The 20,479-nt window shown below is 42.7% G+C and overlaps 1 protein-coding gene and 1 long non-coding RNA gene across 3 annotated transcripts in view; one reads left to right on the top strand and one right to left on the bottom strand.

The window, feature by feature from the left end:
* Positions 1 to 20,479, top strand: part of LOC131504899 (coiled-coil domain-containing protein 30-like) — a 76,492-nt gene that overhangs the window by 51,961 nt on the left and 4,052 nt on the right. Inside the window, exons 10-13 of one of the 2 annotated variants that reach the window (XM_058717804.1) lie at positions 10,802 to 10,943; positions 14,289 to 14,425; positions 17,084 to 17,198; positions 19,245 to 19,315. In XM_058717804.1, the coding sequence (XP_058573787.1) occupies positions 10,802 to 10,943; positions 14,289 to 14,425; positions 17,084 to 17,198; positions 19,245 to 19,265 (415 nt within the window). In that variant the 3' untranslated portion in view covers positions 19,266 to 19,315. Of the gene's footprint in view, positions 1 to 10,801; positions 10,944 to 14,288; positions 14,426 to 17,083; positions 17,199 to 19,244; positions 19,316 to 20,479 lie in introns of those variants that run through there. The other variant, XM_058717802.1, reaches the window with a different exon arrangement.
* On the bottom strand, positions 188 to 2,066 carry LOC131504901 (uncharacterized). Its single transcript, XR_009258179.1, has 2 exons — positions 1,967 to 2,066; positions 188 to 599 (listed from the first exon to the last, which is right to left on the bottom strand). It is a non-coding gene; the product is annotated as an uncharacterized LOC131504901 (long non-coding RNA).

Genomic DNA, 20,479 nt, shown 5'->3' with positions numbered 1-20,479 from the left:
GCTCACTGAGAGCTTTTGAATTTGAGAGGGTTTAGGCAGAGAGAAAAGTTAAATACTTTGTACACAAATAAATACTTTATGACATTTCTGTATATCATAGATATCTTGAGAAAGTTTCCTTAATCTGGAAGAGCAAATGTTAGAGAACCGGCAATACTTTAAAACAAGAGCTGCAAAACGATAACCATCTTTTTCAGTTCATTTAGTCCCATGTTACTAATTCTTCTTCTGTTTCAATGCAACTTTTTAGTTCTAAAAATTCTTACCCATCTTAATATTAATCTTAAAGATGTCAAATGCCTGTACGTGTCCTAAAAGTTCTTTGTATAAGTCTCCTTGAAGATGAAACATGTTTTCTTACACGCATCAGAACAAATAACTATAAATGACAAAATCTCAGAAACGGACATTGGTAACAATCTAATATGCGAGTTCATTAAGATGCAATTGACAGGGGCGCCTGGGTGGCCCAGTCGGTTGAACGTCCGACTTCCGCTCAGGTCATGATCTCGCGGTGTCTGAGTTCAAGCCTGGAGCCTGTTTCGGATTCTGTGTCTCCCTCTCTCTCTGACCCTTCCCCGTTCATGCTCTGTCTCTCTCTGTCTCAAAAAAATAAATAAACGTTAAAAAAAAATTTTTTTTAATTAAAAATAAGATGCAATTGACAAGGAAATTCGGTTATTTTGGGGACACATAACACTTCAATAATCGGCATAGCAAGTGCCGACATTATTACCAAAACATATTAAAACATCAGGATTTGCATTTATATTGGAGCGTTTACCCATGCATTTACCCATGCACTTACCCATGCAACACAACCTAAGGTTTACCATGAATGACAGTGTTTTCCAAGTAACTTCACATACCAAAAAAAAGGCCTAACTGGTCAAAAAGACCTCATTTACAATTTAAATCTTGGGAAGTTTGTTAAAACCTTAGAAAGTTACAGAGCACAACCTAAACAGGATTACTGCTCATTACAAATTTTATTTATTCATTTAAATTTTTTTTTAACCTTTATTTATTTTTGAGACAGACAGAGACAGAGCATGAATGGGGGAGGAGCAGAGAGAGAGGGAGACACAGAATCGGAAGCAGGCTCCAGGCTCTGAACCATCAGCCCAGAGCCCAACACGGGGCTCGAACTCACGGACCGCGAGATCGTGACCTGAGCTGAAGTCGGATGCTTAACCGACTGAGCCACCCAGGCGCCCCAGAAATTTTATTTATTCATTTAACCAAGGTGGCACTGAGAGATTCCAAAGGCAAATATGTAGGGTTATATAGTTGTTAGCAGAACTTAGCTCCTTTCACATTGAGAAGTTTTAACTTGAAGTAATCAAAGACTTGATAAAGAGGAAACCCAAAGCTTTGGTTTTCTCCAGCAGACCAGAGAGAAAAATTTTGCATATTATTTTTTTATCAAGAGCAGATCAACAATCCAAGAAAACTTTTGTTTTGAGCAGAGAGAAAAGCAGAATTTTAACCTTATACCAGTGTACTTTTAAAATCCATTCGTTGCAACCTTAGCGCATCCTAACCACACATGAAATTCCTTTCCAGAGATTTTCCTTCACGAACCTTCTACAACTTTCCTTTGCCATCAGATTTTGTTCCAAACCATTTCTCTCCAAACAGCCATTCTCATTTAGGACAAAATTACTTTCTTTTACCTTCCACAAAAATGTATTTCCAGTCCTTATCTTAACAATTACTGCTGAAAACTTCAAGACAGACAAAATTAACCATTATTTTAAGTCACTTCTTGCTAACAAATTGCAGAGGTAACCTGAGCTTATTTGACCTTCAGCAAACCTAGACAGAATAAAAAAAAGTTTTATATTTAATGCTGATAAACAGGTTTATCTCAAACCAGCAAACTTAAATTCGTTTAAATACCAAAAATGTTACCCCTGCATCCACTTAAAAGTCAATCAATTTGTTCCCCGTTTTTAGTTTTTACCTGGAACATCAGCGGGGAATATGAAGTGGGGAGTCCAAGGGGGTGTCCTTTACTCCTTGACTTAGAGGGTGGGAGGAGGAGCCAATGGTGCCTGAGGCACTAATGATGTTTGTGCAGGCTGCACCCAAGGTGGTGCAGAAATAGGAGGAGGAGGAGGGGAAGGCTGAAGAGGTGAGGTTCTACCCAGAGGCCTGAAGGCAGATAAAATTCCAGAGGGCAGAGAGAGAGAGAGGTCTAATTGGTCCTAAAGCCTGTCCACTTGGACAGATGAGCAGGCACCAGGTTTTTTGTTTTGTTTTGTTTTGTTTTGTTTTGTTTTGTTTTGTTTTGTTTTGTTTTGTTTTGTTTCCAAAGTGGAAATATGGAGTCCATGTCAGGTAGGAGAAGGCAGACATTTGTTTCCCCGAAACAAATGGAGTTTCGGCAGCTGCTTGGGAATATTCCTTAAAGTCCCCGTCCCTAGGTAGACTAACCACAGTTAGTTTCAATTATAGCCATTAACCCAAGAAATGAATGAAGGAGAGGCCCTCACATCTATTAGCAGGAGAACACAGAGAGAGTCAAGTGTCCCCTTCATTAGGGATGGCCTGGGTTTCCTCCAGCGACTTAGTTCTATCAGGAGGAGGCCTGTTTAGACATCCAGTATGTCAGGAGGGAGTTTACTAACCAAACACATTTAGGCAAATGCATTCTGTAAGAGGACTTTTCGTCTGGGTCCTGATTTAGAGCCGTGAATGCCTGGACCTAGGGTACCTCTATCCATTTGCCAGATTTCCTGCAGAAGAGATCTAACGGCTAGATCCTAGTAAGGCCAATGCAGTGTTATGGGAGATCAGTCCTTTCCTAAATTTTGCAATGCAAATTGTCTCCACTGGATTGAAAAGGCATCTCAAGGGAGGATCCCTGAGAACTGCAAATTGTCTCCACTGGATTGAAAAGGCATCTCAAGGGAGGATCCCTGAGAACTGAAGAGGAGCTCCCATGCTCCTCCTTCCTAGAGAGAGAAGTAGAGAAGGTCCATTACTACGGAGATCCGCCACCTCACGCCGCGCCCCCCCCCCCACTCCCGACTCCCAGTTGGCGTCCCACATGCAGGATGTGTCAGAGGTTCCTGGTGTTAAAGTGACCTGAGGCATCCCTTGAACAAAGTTGCTATGATCACTGACCAGCCAACTAAGGGCCCCTGAAGGAAGGATGCTAGGGTCCCTCCCTCCCTCCCCGCCCCCCCCCCCACTTCCCCATTGCATCCTAGAATACAGATGGGTGCTGATGTATGGACTGAGTTTGCCTTGTCAAAAAGGCTGAGAAGAAACCACCATTTTTAACCCAAGGAAAATACTGGAAAAGTTTTACAAGGGGGAATTAGCCAATTTTGTAATGTAAGTAGCAGTTAGTAGAAGACGTTGACAGAAAACAGTAAAGATAGAAATCTATCATGATCTAAGCGACATTCCAACACATATAGGCTTTACAGCCAACTCCCCTGAGAAATGGTCCCCAGTTGGGTTTTAATTCAATTGAGTACTGGTTTCGGCTGGCTCCTAGTGGGGGTCTCCTGGCCAGAGGCGGCTACACCAGAGATTTGGAGGGGAATTACATTAGACCAATGAGGAGGAAACCTCACACTGGAGTCTTAAGATCGGTGGCCGTCCTGGTGACTTAGGTGACTGTCCCGTGCCCAAGACAGACAACTTTGTATAAGGACAGGAATAAAGAGAGGGCATCAAGCTTCTGGGTCTTATTACCATTCCCGCCAGGGTACTAACTTTCAGCCAAAAGGCGGGCTTTTTCCTCCCCATAGAGTAGCCACAGCTAGAGGATTGCAACCTAAGCAATCGACATGAAAGTGTTCCAATTCGACCACATTCCTTGAAAAGCCCCTGAAATGAGAGTAAAGGAAGAAAAGAAAAGGTACTCATCAAGTTTGCACCAAGGCTCAGAGTCCAGATGAAAAGACTCAAAGCTCCCATGTAAGGGCACCAAAATGATGGGATTCTTACCGCATGTAATCTTTTGTGTCCAACTTCTTTTGCTCAACATATTCTATGATTTTTGATGCTCACGTATAGTCACAAATATTTGTCATTTTATCTTAAAATTTTTTGCTGGCTGTGAGGCTGGCTATTCTTCCATGTTATTTTCCCCTTGCCTTTGGGACAGTGGATCCTGACCCTAGCTGCATGTGCCTGGGCACCAGCATAGATTTAGTTAGATCAGAAGCAGTGGGGATAGGGCTTAGGGATCAATGTTTTTATAAAAGCTTCCTCATGTGATTCTGATGTGCCATCCGGTGTTAAAAAACACAGATTTAGGAAAGAAAATGGAAGGAACTGTCAAAACTCGAAGTTCATTTTTGTTTTCATTCCCCTGATCCCAGTCCTGACCTTTATGGACCATGCCTAATTTTTCCATGTTTTCCCAACCACTCTTCCAGAGGAACAAATTCCTTGCCTTTTTGAAAGAAAAATAATGGAAAAGTCCATCTGGTTTTACTTGAACATAAACAAAAAGTTGTCCCTAAATTTTAAAACATGAGTATTGTGCTGCCTCATAGATCTAGTAGTTAATAAAGCCAAAAATAAACTTAGAAAATGCCTCTGCTCTTCAGGCAAGTTGGCCAACAGAGCTTCTGACCAAAGCAGAAAGTGTGCCAAACAGCCAGCCAGCAATGGTGAGGGAAGGCTCCAGCCTCTCACCCGCTGTACTGCGTCAACATACTCTTCAAACCATGCATAACACTACAGGAAGAAGCCTGAGTATCAGGCAATAGGAGCTAGTTAGGTCAACCCTAATCCACTCACTTAATGGAACTTCATTCCACTGTAAAAGATGGGGGCCCTGAAGGTGAGACAGCAGCATGAGGAAATGCTTACAATATAATAAATGAAAAGGGCGTAAGATAAAAATTTTAACATAGGTAAGATTTAAGGAAAAGATGCTTATAAAAAGACTAGAAGGAAATACAACCACTATTTTAATACTAATCATATTGGGAGTTGGGTTTTCTTCCCAAATTTTCTATAGCTTATCATCTTACTTTAAAAAATAAATTAATTTCTGGGGCGCCTGAGTGGCTCCGGTGGGTGTCTGACTTCGGCTCAGGTCATAGTCTCACAGTTCATGAGTTCAGGCCCCGCATCAGGCTCTGTGCTGGCAGCTCGGAGCCTGGAGCCTGCTTCGGATTCTATATCTCCCTCTCCCTCTGCCCTACCCCTGCTGGTACTCTTTCTCTCTCTCTCTCTTTCGAAAATAAATAAAACATTAAAAACAATTTTTAATAAGAAAATTAATTTCTTTTTTAAAATGTTTATTTATTTTGAGAGAGAGAGAGAAAAAAAAAGAGAGAGTAGGGGAGGATCAGAGAGAGAGGGAGAGAATCCCCAACTCCGCTAACAACACAGAGCCCGACCTGGGGCTTGAGCTTTAAGCTCGACACTGACAGTGTGGATCCCTCCCCCTCTCTCTCTTTGCCCCTCCCCTGCACCCGCTCTCTTTTTCAAAAATAATAAACTAAAAAAAAAAAAAAAAAAAAAAGGACATAATTTACAAGGCTGTAAGACTCTCTTGGAGTAGCTCTTCCATCACAGTTTGATTAGAATTAGCATCTAGATAAGTCTGTTTTGCTCCTCCCCTCCAGCTGGTTCCTAGTACTTGTATAAAACAAAATATCAAACCCACACATATTTGGTCAATTTATGACAAAGAAGCAAAGAATATACAGTGGGGGGGGGGGGGGGCGCCTGGGTGGCTCAGTCGGTTAAGTGTCCGGCTTCAGCTCAGGTCATGATCTCACAGTCTGTGAGTTCGAGCCCCGCGTCGGGCTCTGTGCTGACAGCTCAGAGCCTGGAGCCTGCTGTAGATTCTGTGTCTCCCTCTCTCTCTGCCCCTCCCCTGCTCATGCTCTGTCTCTCTCTGTCTCAAAAATGAATAAAAAAACAAAAAAAAGAATATACAGTGGGGAAGAGACAGTCTCTTCAATAAACAGCGTTGTGGAAACTGGATGGTTACATGCCAAAGAATGAAGCTGGACCACTCTCTTATACCATACACAAAATTTTACTGAAAAAATGGATTAAAGACTTGAATGTAAGACCTGAAATGTAAGCCTACAGTTAACACAATATTCAATGGTGAAATGCTGAAAGCTTTCTCTAGTAGATCAGAAGATATAAACTTTCTGTTATAAAACAAATGAATCGTGGAGATGTAATGTATAGTTAGTACAGACCAGAGTTAGTATTGTATTGCATCTTTGAAAGCTGCTAAGAGAGTAAATCTTAAAAGCTCTCATCACAAGAAGAAAATTTCTATATATGGTGACAGATGTTAGACTGTAGGGATCGTTTTGCAATATACACAAATATCAACTCATTGTGTTACACAGCTAAAACTAATATAATGTCAATTATGCCTCAATTTAAACAATAATGACATTTAATTTCATTTTAAAAAATTAAAAAATAAATTTCTTGACGGAGAAATCAGCAACATCTGATTTGCTTGGCTTTGCTGGCATTATAGCATTAGGGTAGAGTGGGAGATCACAGGCTCTACGGTCAGATTCTTCTTTGTACAAGTAACTTCCTTCTGGGTCAGGAGTCTCAAGAGCACCCTTAGGTTTGTGATTCATTCGGACTCACAGAACTCAGAAAAGCTGTTATACTCGTGGTTATGGTATATTACAGTGAAACAATACAGATTAAAATCAGCAGAGGAGAGGGGCGCCTGGGTGGCTCAGTCGGTTAAGCGGCCGATTTCAGCTCAGGTCATGATCTCGCAGTCTGTGAGTTCGAGCCCCGCGTCAGGCTCTGTGCTGACAGCTCAGAGCCTGGAGCCTGTTTCAGATTCTGTGTCTCCCTCTCTCTCTCTGACCCTCCCCCGTTCATGCTCTGTCTCTCTCTGTCTCAAAAATAAATAAATGTTTAAAAAAATAAAAAATAAATAAAATAAAATCAGCAGAGGAGAAAGGCACATAGGATAGAGTCCAGGAGAGACAGGATGCAAGCCTGTTGTCCTCTCCCAGTGGAGTAGAACGGACAGTACATAATCCTACCAGCAATGATGTGTGACAACACGTATGAAGGTTTCCCAACCAGGGAAACTCACCTGAGCCTTGACATCCAGAGATTTTTATCGGGGGTCAGTCTCATCGGCATGGAGTGCCCCAGTGATTACCGTTAACTACTCAGTCTCCAGACTCCCAAACCCCTAAGGTCAAACTGACACAGCATGGCCCAGGGCCCTAGGAGAACAAAAATGCACTCACCATAAATCATATTGGGTTTTTTTTTTTTTTTTGAAATGTTTATTTATCCTTGAAAGAGCACAAGCAGGGGAAAGCAGAGAGGGGGGACAGAGGATCCTAAGCAGGCTCCGTGCTGACAGCATAGAGCCCGATGCGGGGCTCAAACTCAGGAACCGCGAGATCATGACCTAAGCCGCAGTCAGACGCTCAACCGACTGATCCACCCAGGTGCCCCGATCATATTGTTAACATAAAATATTGGTGTGGTCCAAGGCCACAGGTATACAAAGATGTTATTATCGAGCAGGATATTCCAAGGCCTTAGAGAGCTAGTCAAGGAATGTGAAGGGTTTGGATACCTCAGTTCCACTGAGTAAACTCTACTGCACAGCCTCCACGTCCTGATTCATAGAGAAGGAGATTGGCTGCACAGCTTTGCTTTAAAATCAAATGAGAAAAAAAAAAAATAAATAAATAAAAAAAAAACAAATAAATAAATAAATAAATAAAATGAGGTGTGTGAAAAGCCTGGAGCACAGGTTTTTAGTTAGCTGGTAGTTCCCTTCAGTCAGGGCTTCCCCCAGTTTAAGTATCAGAGGTAAGATCAGACAGTTGACATGTGCAAACTGCTCAGGACCGTAGGCCTGAATGACTGTGCCCTCAAGTGTCTACAGTACCCAGAGTGGATTCCTCATTCCTTAAACACTTTCTGTTTCAGTTAAAAAGGCATTACCCCAATGTCTAGGCATTCAGGGAAATCAGGGGGCTACAGAGACCATTAGAATAGTTTCTTCTTGTTTGGAGTAGTTGTGGTTTTTTGTTTTTTTGTTTTTTAAGCTATCAGGATGTAATTAACCACAAATAAAAATAAAGTGAAACGAAAGAAGCCAAAAACTTGACATCGACTTAGACCAAAATTTTCTCTTACATAACAAGAAATCTGGAGGAAGGTGATTGTTGGGGTAGCTTTAGCTGCTCAGTAGTGTCGTGAAGGCCCAGGCTCTTTCCTTCCTTTCGCCCTGCCATGCTTGGTGGGTCAGCACCTTTGTCTTTAGGCTTGTCACATCATGGTTACAAGGTGGTGACTGTAGGGGCAGGTGGCACAAGCTCAGCGGGAGGCCAGCCAGCGCAGAGAGGGCTGGTTTCTGAAGTTCCTGGAGGTGCCCAGCAAGCATACCTTTGTCACAGGTCCATCCCTGTAGCCACACACACACACACACACACACACACCTGGGACGCACCCACCTTTCTTGAGATCAAGAGCTCTCTGTGGGCACCTAAATGAAATCTGGGTTTTGCCAGCAGGAGCGAAGAAAGGCTCTAGGTACACTTAGCCTGCCACAAGTAGTCTGTTTATGATGAAGTGGAAGTGGTGAGGGATCCCTCCCAAATATGCCCAGGGCTTTCTCTCAAGCTTTAGGTTGCATTAGAATCCCCAGAGGCGTTGCTAAAACACAGATCCACTCCCAGAGTTTACTATTCTGCGGTTCTGGGAGAGAGCCCGAGGCTTTGCACCTTCGAACAAGTTCCCAGGCGATGCGGGTGTTGCTGGTCACAACGCAGCTTGGGGAACACTGCTGTAGGCTGAGAAAACCTGGTTAAGGAACGTTAGCTACAGCAGCGCTTCTCAGTGAGCAGTGGTTTGCCTCCCAGGGCAAGGGAACATTTTGCAATGTCTGGAGACATTGTTATGACTGGCATCAAGTGGGTAGAGGCCAAGGATTCTACAAAGCACAGGATAGCCCTCCACAACAAAGACTTATCTGGCACAAGATGCCAATGGGGCAAAGGTCAAGAAACCCTGGTGTGGAGTGATTTTGTGTGATCAGACCTGATAGGTTCAAAGTAAAACTTCTCCTCAATTTTTCATTAGAAGAAGCACTTTCTGAATAACAATGTTCTTACTTGGAAAGCACAGCCATTCTCAAAGAGGTTTGCCTAGTGGTGGCATCGAGGTATTAATCTGTTTTCTTGTTTGCTCGGATTAGGTGTTGTAGTAGCTTGAAATGATCATTTAGCTTTTTGTTCTTTAAAAAAACCCCAACGGGTTTATTGATACAATTAATACACCGTATAGTTCACCCACTTAAAGTGTACAATTCAATGGCTTTTAGTTGCACATCCATCCCCACAGTCAATTTTAAAACATTTCACACCCTCAAAAGAAGCCTTTTAGCTGTTGTCCGCCATCCCCAGTTTCCCTCCCCACCCCTAGCCCTGGGCGACAAGGGATCCTCTATTTGCCTCTTCTGGACGTTACATGTAAATGGAATAATATAATATGTGGTCGTTTGTGACTGACTCTTGTCACTCAGCATAATGCTTTCAAGGTTCACCCATAGTGTCACATGGATCAGTACTTCATTACTTTTTGAGGCAGATTCGTGTTCCGTTGTACAGATATCCCATATTTTATTTATCCATTCTTCAGGTGATGGTCTTTGGGTTGTTTCTACCTTTTGGCTATTGTGAATGGTGCTAGTGTGAATATTCATATTCAAGTTTTTGTGTGGACATACGTTTTCACTTCTCTTGGAGAAATACCTAGGAGTGGAATTGCTGGGTCATATGGCTCTGTGTTTAACCATTTGAGCCAGGCTTTCTCCAAAGAGGCTGTCATTCCTACCAGCAGTGTTTGAGAGTTCCAATATCTCTACATCTTTGCTGGCACCTGCTATTATCTTTCTGTTTCATTTTAGCCATCCTAGTGGGTGTGAAGTAGTATCTCGTTGTAGCTTTGACTTGCGTTTCCTTAATGCCTAATGACGTTGAACGTCTTTTCATGTGCTTATTGGCGGTAAGTTCAACTTATGTCAGAATCAGAGTTAGAGTCTTGAGCAGAAACCTACAGAGAACTGGCCTGCAGAAGCTCAGACTTGGGGCAAGGATCGAGAGCAGACTCCGTTATCAGAGACTGAAGTGGGTTATATCACTGTCCGCAGGTATAGCCAAGAACTAGAAACTTAAATTAACAGCTGACTCCATGGAGCAGGATTCAGAATTAGATGTCAGGGGTCAGAAGTCAAGGAGTGTTTCCTGAGTTGGGGATGACTAAAGCTGGTGTTATTTAAGAGGTTGTCCTTGGTCCATTCCCCTACTTGGGGGCAAGAAGTCCTGCAGGAGTGAGGCAGGACGAATATCCACATCTGGTGGCAGGCCTCGACAGAGCAAAAAGAGGACACCCGAGAGAGGCGCGCACACACGAGGAGGCAACATAAACTTCCACAGTGCTCAGCTGGGCCTCTATTTAAATTTACTTTGGGGGCGCCTGGCTGGCTCAGTCAGTTGAGCGTCCAACTCTTGATTTCAGCTCAGATCATGATCTCATGGTTTGTGGGATCGAGCCCCGAGTTGGGCTCCGTGCTGTTAGTGGAGCTTGGGATCTTTTCTCTCTCTGCCCCTCCCCTGTTCACACACACACACACACACACACACACACACACACACACTCTCTCTCTCTCTCTCTCTCTCTCTCTCTCTCTCTCTCTCAAAATAAAGAAACAAACTCAAAAAATAAACTAAAATAAAATAAGAATAAACTAATAAATAAGCAAACAAACAAATAAATAAATAGAAATTTACTTTTACAGAAACTTCAATGAGAAACATCACCACCACAAAGTCAAGCTTCGCCGAGTCAAGAACCTTTTACTTCAGGAAGTAGAACTGCGAGACAAGAGAATTGAGCATTTGGAAAATGAAGTCAGAATCCTGCAGCACCAAGTGGAAAAGGTGGGCAGAAGCGAAGAGCTCCCCAAGTTGTCAGTGCTCAACCCATTCGGGAGAGCGCGCTTGGGCTGCAATCCACCCGGTGGCCCCTTTGCAGCCCAGGTTTTCACTTCTTTGCACCTTCTTTTGATGTGAGTCATCCTTTAAGACCTGCCAGAAAGGATGTAAGACTCGTGGGGATGCTGAACCGAATCAGACGCTGAAAATAGCCCGCACTGCCAACTCAGGAGCAGTGTCTGGTCTTCTCTGACATACCCTTCCGAACCACACTCAGTAACTCATTCCTACTCCACGTTGCCCTCATCATGCCTCGAACTCCTGTCGGTCTTAAATGGCAGTGAAAATATGTGGCCCCTATTCCTTTAGCAATCCTTGTGGGGTGTCTCCAAGCCTTTTTCTAAATATCCGTGGTTTCTTTATCCCTGTCCCGTTGCCCCTGTGACTTACTGGTAAGCGAGAAGACAATGAGGCAGATGGCACGGTATTGACTGCAGAATGGTCTTGAGATAATCAAACGACACAAATTCAAAATGGAGAGCGGCTGACGAGGCCAGTCATGCTTTCCCTTCTTGAGATTCCCTAGCCCATTTCAGAATTTTGAAAACTCGGTCCTCACTCCTAAAATACTCATAGCTATGCACGTGCCAAGGATTCCAGAAGAATTCATGCAATTTCAGTCATTCCACGGGCTGTTATGGGATGGTGAAGAATTCTAGACTACACACATGAGACATTTTTGGATTATAACAGATGGGTCACCAATGTTGGATTCTTAATTAAAAAAATCCTCTTGATACTCTACACTATAGTGAGGGAGAAAAATAAGCTGGATTTTGCAGTATCCTTTTATCTGGGCACTACATCGCCAAACTTTCAAAGACTCAGATCTAGGTTAGACTCACACCTAGGAAAGGTATGCAGAAGAAAGGAGCAATCCTGGCTCATGGGCCCACCGGAAATATTCTGCATTATCACTTTCTTGTACTGCCTGCCTCCCACTTCTAGTCTTACATGACAGAAACAGCCCCCCTCCTTTCAGCAGGCATCTTCTCTTTCTCCCTGACTGTACCGGGTTAAATAGTGTCCTCCACAAAGTCGTGTCTATCCAGAACCTCAGAGTGGGATCTGATTTGGAAATAAGGTCTTTGCAAGTGGGATTTGTTAAGATGAGGTCATAGTGGATTCGAGATGGCCCTAAATCAGGGCCCGAAATCCAATATGTCTGATGGCCCTATGAGAAGAGCAGACACACATAGACACGTGCAGGGGAAGATGGATGATGGATGCAGCTCCATCAGGGAGCACCAGGGAGGGCTTGCCAACACCAGAAACTGAGAGAGGCGTGGAGCCCCCAGAAGGAACTAACTCACCCAACACCCCAATTTTAGACGTGTGGCCTCCAGGAATGTGAGAAAATCAGTTCCTCTTGTTTTAAGCCATCCAGTTTGTGGTTCTTTGCTACAGCAGCCCTGGAAACCCGACACATCTACCCAGAGAGTGGCAGGTCTCCAGGAAGTACACTGGAGGAGGCAAGTAAGCAGAGGCTAAGGAAGAGCAGTTGACCCTTTTCTCACTGCCCTTGAAGGGGGCTGTGGACTCTGGCCTTAAACAGACTTGGATGCAAAATCTAGCCCTGCCACTTAATAGTTCTGTGACCTTGCACAAGCCTCTGGGTATCCTTTCCTCATCTGTAAAATGGCATTGCTAGTACCCATCTCACAAGGCTTTTTGTGCAGTTAAAATATGAAATGCCCGTACCTGACACATACAACTTTCCATAGATGTTACTTTCTTCTCTTTTGTGTGTAAGCTCTCCTAGAAACATGTTAACTGGTAGATGCACAGTTCACAAGAGAAATTGTTAATGGAGTAGGAAATACTTAGCCTAGAGAAGGCTGATGTGAGATCTTCTAATGCCACAGTGGTACAAACCTGGAGGTCCTGACTTTACTTAGTTTAGCGTCTGGATCAGAGCCATGAGCATAAAAAAGCTGGGCTCCCTTTCCAAGCACCAAATGTCCAGAAAGCAGTGCCACTTTTTTGGGCTTTGTTCCTTCAGCCTTCTCTTTATAGGGTGAGCCAACTGAGTCTCCTGACTATTGTAAACCTCCAAACCAGAGTTCTCCAAATATTTTATCCTTTTATTAGAGAATGTGTCCTGATTTTCTGGCTAAAAAAAAAAAAAAAAAAAATAGGTATTTCCAAAGGGCAGAGTGTCAGTAGCCTTCTCCCTCCAGTTTCCTTTCTAATCCAGTTGTAACTGTGGAGTATTATCTGTGGGATGGCTTCTTCTCAATCCTTACCAAAAATGTATTTAAATAAGAGTAGGCAAGATTACTGTTAGACATTGAAGGGTCCCGGATGCGGGACTTTAAAACCTGGAGTGGTTTGTTTCAGAACATAATGTAATATCCTTTCCTATAATTCTTAAATAATAGATGGAGTCTTTTCTGAATGATCTATATTAGTGTCTTTATTAAAAGCAAGAAAGAAAGTTGCCCCTCTTAAGTCCATGATTCACACCTGCCAGCAGCTCAATATTCTTCTCCTACCCCAACTCACTCCCGCCATCAGCACGTGTGAACAAACACAGAAGGGTGAGGGCACTTAACACTGACAGTCATTAGTGACATGAGGAGGGCAATTCTACACTTTTGAGCTTCTAGAGTCCTCCCCAACAGTGACATTTATTAATATCTATTGACTCTTTCAGTATAAGAAGTTTAGTATTGTTTTCACAAGACACCCTCCTTTCTCACTTTAGCTATAGCTTCACTAGCTGTTGCTTTCAGGGAAAATTGTTGGTAGAAAATGAAACATGGTGTTAAGATGGAAGTCTCTTCTGCATGATCACTATACGGATATTCTCAGTAGCCAGCTTACCTGCTTGATTTGCCAAGCCAACTGAGATCCTGACACTGGTTGCCAAGTGAGGGGACTAAATGTCCATCTTCTTGCCTTTGCCTTAAGAAGACTATCACCACAATGCAGATGGAGATGTATTATATGAAAAAATGTCAAACTGGAGCTTCAGGGAATTCAGTTGTATTTGTTAGTGATTTGATACCTATGGTATTAGAATAAATATGAGAGGCTTGGGAACTTATTGAAGTTGAGGTCTCAGATATTTTTAAATGTTAACCCAGAAGAATGATTAATTACTCAAAAAAAAAAATACATGACAAAAAAATAACCAAAATAAACAGAAGAACTCTCTAGCCGACAATGTCAGCAAACAGGTGAAAAACAGACCAGGGGGCAGGAGAGGAAAAGTCAACAAGGGAAATTTGCTGTCAACTTTGTAATTCTTTCTCCTGCTGTGGTAACAAGGGGCTTTATTATCTCTAGGAGAAGGCATTCCAGGACAAGATCATTGCTCAAAATGATTTACTGCTCCTAGAGAAAAGGAGCCTTCTGGAAAAACTCACAGAGAAAGAAGAATTGATCAAGAGCAATAAAGGGGTAATATCTTCAGTCCAGAACAAGTAGGTGCAGTCCTGACTGAGGAGCCAATGAACTCTATAAAGGTGTTCCTCCCTCCACAAAGAGATTGCTCCAGAGACTATCCCTTGAGTTTGCAGCCTATCTCATAACTGTTGCTCTGCTGTCTGCTGTTTCCAGTAGTTTATGCAAAAGTTGTGAAATTAAAGAGAAAAAGATCACGGAGGAGGCGGGTCGGCCATTCAGATGGGCTCTTTCACATAGGCATTGCCTGACTGAGGGCCTAGCTATGCTTATTCTGGCCTGTCACTTTGTGTTTTGACACTCATTTGTATCATTTGATACCTATGGAATCAAGAGAAATCGAGAGAGGAACAGGCTCATACTAGTGACTTAAATTCATGAAACCCATAGGATACCCAATGTATTAACTTGTAATGAGAAGTATCCACAGCAAAGATAAATTCACATATTAGCCAGCCCAAGCCCTCTCTCCTCTATAGGAAACTTCAATTATAATCAAAGTTTTCTTGGAGCACAGAATTAGGGCAAAGAGAGTGGGTTGAACTTAACAGATAGTGTCACTAATAATAACTCTAATGAGGGCACCAGGGTGGCTCAGTCCTTAAGCATCTGACTTTGGCTCAGGGCATGATCTCACAGTTCATGAGTTTGAGTCCCACACTGGGTAAACTTGAGCCCTGCTTCGGGTAAAACGCAAGCCCTGGGTAAGCCCCTCTTCCCTCCACCCCCCCCACCTCTCTCTGTGCCCCCTTGCTCACTTGTGCCCTCTCTCTCTCTCAAAAACAAACAAACAAACAAACAAACAAACAAAAAAACTATAATGATTAACATTTTTCAAGCACTCACTATGTGCTTGGCACTGTTCTAAACTCTCTCTGTCACCAATCCTCACACTAATCTTAGGAGGGAGACACTGGGATTAGACTTATTTCATGGGTGAGAAAGCTAAGGTCCAGAGAGGCTCAGGAACTCAGACAGCCTAGTCACTGACAGAGCAGCGTGTGAACCCCAGTAGCTTGGCCTTAGAGCCCACAGCACCACAGTCTGTGGGGAGATCTGTTCAGCAGATTGGAACTCTCCTTTCTGCTGTTGGGGGCAGCTGCTTCTCTGGGCAGACCTGGAGAGTCTCTGATTATCTTTTACTATCTATGTCTCCCCTTTTATGTACTCTGAATAATCCATGGCCCTTCTCAATCTACATCATTGATTTTGACATTCCCAATGCAACTGACTTGTTAGCTGTGCCTTAATATTAATGATATTTCCATATTGTCCTCCTGAAGGCACACTCTGGCCATCTGGATTGGATTTGTATGTTTTCCTTAGAGTAGGTTTCTTCTACAGGATGCTGCTTTCTTTTACAGATGAGAAAAACTGAGGCTCAGATTTGGTTTTTGTCAAGGGTCACACAGCAAGCAAATGGTAGAACCAGAACTCAAACACAAAACACAAAAAAATCTCTGATCAAAACTATGTTTTGATCATGTGTCCCAAATAAACCGTGGTCCTGGAAAATGAGCCTGGTATAGTGATTATACCAGGGCTTATATAACTTCTATAACTCGGGCTTAGAAGTCTGAAAGATCTGGATTGCATCTCGGCTCTCCGATTTTCTGGTTTTATGTTGCTTTTCTCTGAGCTTCAGTTTCCTCATATGTAAGATAGGCTCCATAACAACATCAATTTCATGGAGTTGTAAGGATGAATAAAATGAGCCAATACAGGGGCGCCTAGGTGGCTCAGTTGGTTAAGCGTCTGACTTCGGCTCAGGTCATGATCTCATGGTTCGTGGTTTCAAGCCCCACTTCGGGCTCTGTGCTGACAACTCAGAGCCTGGAGCCTGCCTCTGATTCTGTGTCTCCCTCTCTCTGCCCCTCCCCTGCTCATACTCTGTCTCTCTCTCTCTCTCTCAAAAATAAATTTTAAAAAAAAACATAAAAAAATTTAAAATAAAAAAAAAATGAGCCAATACATGAACAGTTTTAAGTGTCTACTCTGTGGGTAGGTTATAGTGCCTAAGCGCATGGTAAGTACTTGGTAAATGGTTGCTGCTGCCGCTACCACTACTGCGGCTGTTACTACTACTACTACTACTACTACTACCACCACTACTACCACCACTACCGCTGCTACTGCTACTACTACCACTACTACTACTACTGTTATTGGTGCTACTGCTACTACTACTGCTGCTACTATTACTATTCCTGTTGCTGCTGCTGCTGCTGCTACTACAAAAGTAGAGGATGACTGTATGAGATCAGAACCAGATGCAGTCTGTGTAGCTACAATATTTGAAGGGATGCAGAGTCTCTTGTTTCAGTCCCACCCCTGAATAGGATCGTATCCTTTGTTAAGTTTCTCTGTTGCATACGGCATGTTCCTGTTCTCAATTTGTATTTAATGACTAGGTATAGGCCAGAAGCTTATTAATTTCAACTTCATGTTTCATCTTGGAACATGGTAGGAATTATTCTGCCAAAGTTGGTTCCAAAATCTGGGCAGTGGGCTAAGACCCAGAGCTAGTGGGAAGTGAGGACACAGTTTTGAGTTTTTAGTAATTATTAAATACTATGCATTATTATTATTTATAATAATACTATATTATTAGTAGAAAGTAATAAATTGGTAAAAATACAGAAATTTTTAGTTATTCCTCTGATTTATCCCATTCTTAGAGTACTTCTCCTGGACAAAGAAAATAAGCATTTGCAGGAAACCAGTCTCTGGCTCAAACACCAGGTTGGCTTCTTAGAGAGTATCATAAAGAACATCCAGATTAGCAGAAAAGAGGTAAGCTGGGTGCTGCTATGAGGGCCTTCATATGAAGCCCGGTTGCTAAGACTATTGTGTTCTCTCTCCCCTTCATCTTCCTGTAGCTGTAGGCTGTACTTGGCCTCATGGTGGACTATGGCAAAGAGGCCCATTGGCTGCACCAGGGCAGCACACCCCGAGACTACTCTTGGCCAGCTTTGCTCTTCTTTGGGTCAGCTTTTATTAAATACTCTCATCCTATGTGATCCCAAAGCAATTTGTGCACGCTTCATAGCTTCTTCCTTAACACTGTATCATCATTGCCTATTTTGCTTCTCTATCTCATCCACTTAGCAGTGAGACCCTGGAGGGCAAGGATTGTATCTAGTATGTCATTGAATCTATAGGCAGGTGCTCCATAAACATTTCAGAGTGAATGAATATTAAATATTTTCACAGATATGCCTCATTCTCAACAACCCTGTTTGCCATGGATTGTTTTAGCCCTGTCTGAGAAATGAGCAAATCTGAGACTCCTAGTGGTAAATGAAGCTAGTCTGGTCTGGCAAGGAGTCAAGCCTAAGGAGAACATCAGAGTCAGAGAAAGAAAGAGAGTCAGAGTCCGAGAAATTATGTTACAAAAATCCAAACAGACAAATGGCCAAGTCCAGGCAGATGTGGCAAAGAGTATAAGTTCAGAGAAGGTCCAGAGTCTAGCTGGTGAATGTGTCAGCAAGAGGGACTTCAAGGAGCAGAGTTGCATTCTGAATCCAGGAGAGAGGCTGCTTTCTTTCTCCCCTGGCTTATATCACCTCCTAGATGTTTCATCCCAGGATACTTTATGTAGATCCTGCCTGTTGAGTACTATTGCTATGGGCATAAGACCCTCATCTGGTTTGCTCTAGGAAAGGTGATTATTTCCAAGCTATATGAGTTGTCTTGTAGATTTTTTTTTCAAAAGCAGAACTTCCAGAGGCACCTGGGTGGCTCAGTCAGTTGAGCATCCAACTCCGATTTCAGCTCAGGTCACGATCCCAGGGTTGTGGGATTGAGCCCTGTGGCAGGCACTGCATTGAGTGTGGAGCTTGCTTAAGATTCTCTCTCTCCCCCTCTGCCCCCTCCCCTGCTCACGCTGTTTCTCTCTCTCTCTTTAAAATAAAACAGGACAAAAAAAACTATTTTTTTAAAAAAGGAGAACTGCCAGATTATGTGGCTTAATTTCCAGTAGTTTATGTTTTTGCTTGAGCTACAACTATGCTCAACTGTCTAGTCATTCATGGGTGCCTGGCTGGCTCAATCAGAAGGGCATGTGACTGTTGATCTCAGGGTCGTGAGTTTGAGCCCCACGTTGGGTATAGAGATTACTTAAATAAATAAATATTTTTAAAAAATTGTCTAGTCGTTCACTATTTTACTTATTCATTCAACAAACATCCATCAATTCCAGGAACTATGCTATGTCCTAGGAATATGAAGATAGACCCTGTTTCCAGAGGTCTTTAGTCTAGTAGAGAAGGGCAGGGACATACCTGAATAAGCACTATAGTATTATATAGGTGGTGAGTTGGAGCCTTAATGGAGTATATACTAGAACAATAGCTTTGATATCCACAATAGTATCCTCAAACAAAATAAATGTGACATGGGTCAGGATTACACTACATCGAGCTCAATGTTTCACATGTGACAAAAGTACCAACTTATAGCATCTTCATATCTGTTAAACAATCCCAAAATTGTTTTTAAATTTAGAATCTTAAGGATCTTCCAATTCAGCCCCCTCATTTTATACAGGAGGGAGAGAAAACTCAACGAGGTTAAATGACATGCCTGTGTCACACAGCAACTGCTGACATTTCTCATATCTCTTGATTCTCGGTAATTGAGTATCACGCTAAAAACAGACCAGCATATAGATCCTGAGATCAGATATATCCTAGATCTCTTCCTTCCTTGCAATACCTCAGAAGCTAAAGTGGTGAGAACTTGACCTTTGGCGAGTGCTTACTATGTGCCTGTTATTGTACTAAGCATTTTATGTATATTATCTCATTTAATCTACAACGTAGATTCCCATTTTCACAGCTGAGGAAAACTGAGCTCTAGAGAGGTGAAGTGACATCATTGCCCAGGGCACATAACTAAGAAGTAGAAGAGCACGGACTGAAAACAACTCTCTTCGGCACTTTGTTCCTTGTACTTAGCTGCTATCTCATTATACCCTAAGTCTACTGTTTCCCTTTCAAGGGTATTGGGGTAACTAGGGACCTAGCCTTGTAAGAGACCATATTGCTTCCTGCATTGTAATTCCATCTTTCTTCTCTTCTGGATTATAAATATGCTCCATGAGAGCAGGATCTATGTCCATCATGTTACCCTCTGCATCCCAAGCACTTAGCACTTGAGTTACAGCAACAACTTAATGCAGTCTTTCCTCCTAATCTGTCCTGCCCATGCCTCTAGACTAATCTTCATGAAGCACTACCTGCTTTCATAGTACTTCATCTCATAGAGTTTCAGAGACTTCCTTTGTCTCTAAGACAAAGTTCATTCCTTCAGCCAATATTTATTAGACATATATAGGCATTATAATCCAATATAGAATATGGGCCTCATTCTGTTCCCTATATGGTCTAGATATGATGATGTATGAGATACAGTGTCTGCCCTCACAGAACTCAGCCCTAGTGAGAGTGACGCCAGATAGCTGGCAACTACCATACGTTGTGGCAAGTTCTATAATAGCAGTAGGCCCAGAATGCTGTGAAAGCAGAAAGAGCGATATCTAAACCTATCTGGGGTACTTAGGGAAGGCTTCCAGAGTTGTTGATGTCTAAGCCAGGAGAACTGAAGCCACGTAGGAAATACCTTTCTGACATCAAACAAGCCTGATCAAATGAAACCAATCTATTTATGGTTTCCCCCAAAGCTCTGAGGTTTCCTCCCTCTGGATCTTGTATTTCCCTTACTTGGAAAGACACATCCTACTTTCCTTCTTTCATCTTCCTGGCTTTTGTGTTTTGAACTCCTACTGTTCCATTAATCTATAGCCAAAGTATATTTACAAAATACACTCTGAGCATATGACTCAAAACGATGCAATGGCTTCCCACAGTCTTCACAATAAAACCCAAATTTTCCAATGCGGTGTTTGTATCCTCCATGACCTTACCTCTGTCATTCTTATCCATCTCATCGCATCTCATCCCTGGTTGGTTCCTCTCTCCACTCTGGGCTCCACATTGTCTGTGTCCCTGAATTCTATAACATCAGCTTCAGGCTCTTCCAGGAAATCCCTTCCCTCCATTGCCTTCTCCCAC

Source organism: Neofelis nebulosa, chromosome 2 (assembly GCF_028018385.1).
Source record: "Neofelis nebulosa isolate mNeoNeb1 chromosome 2, mNeoNeb1.pri, whole genome shotgun sequence".
NCBI lineage: Eukaryota > Metazoa > Chordata > Mammalia > Carnivora > Felidae > Neofelis > Neofelis nebulosa.
Note: the sequence above shows the minus strand (reverse complement) of the source record. Positions and strands in the feature narration are given on the sequence as shown.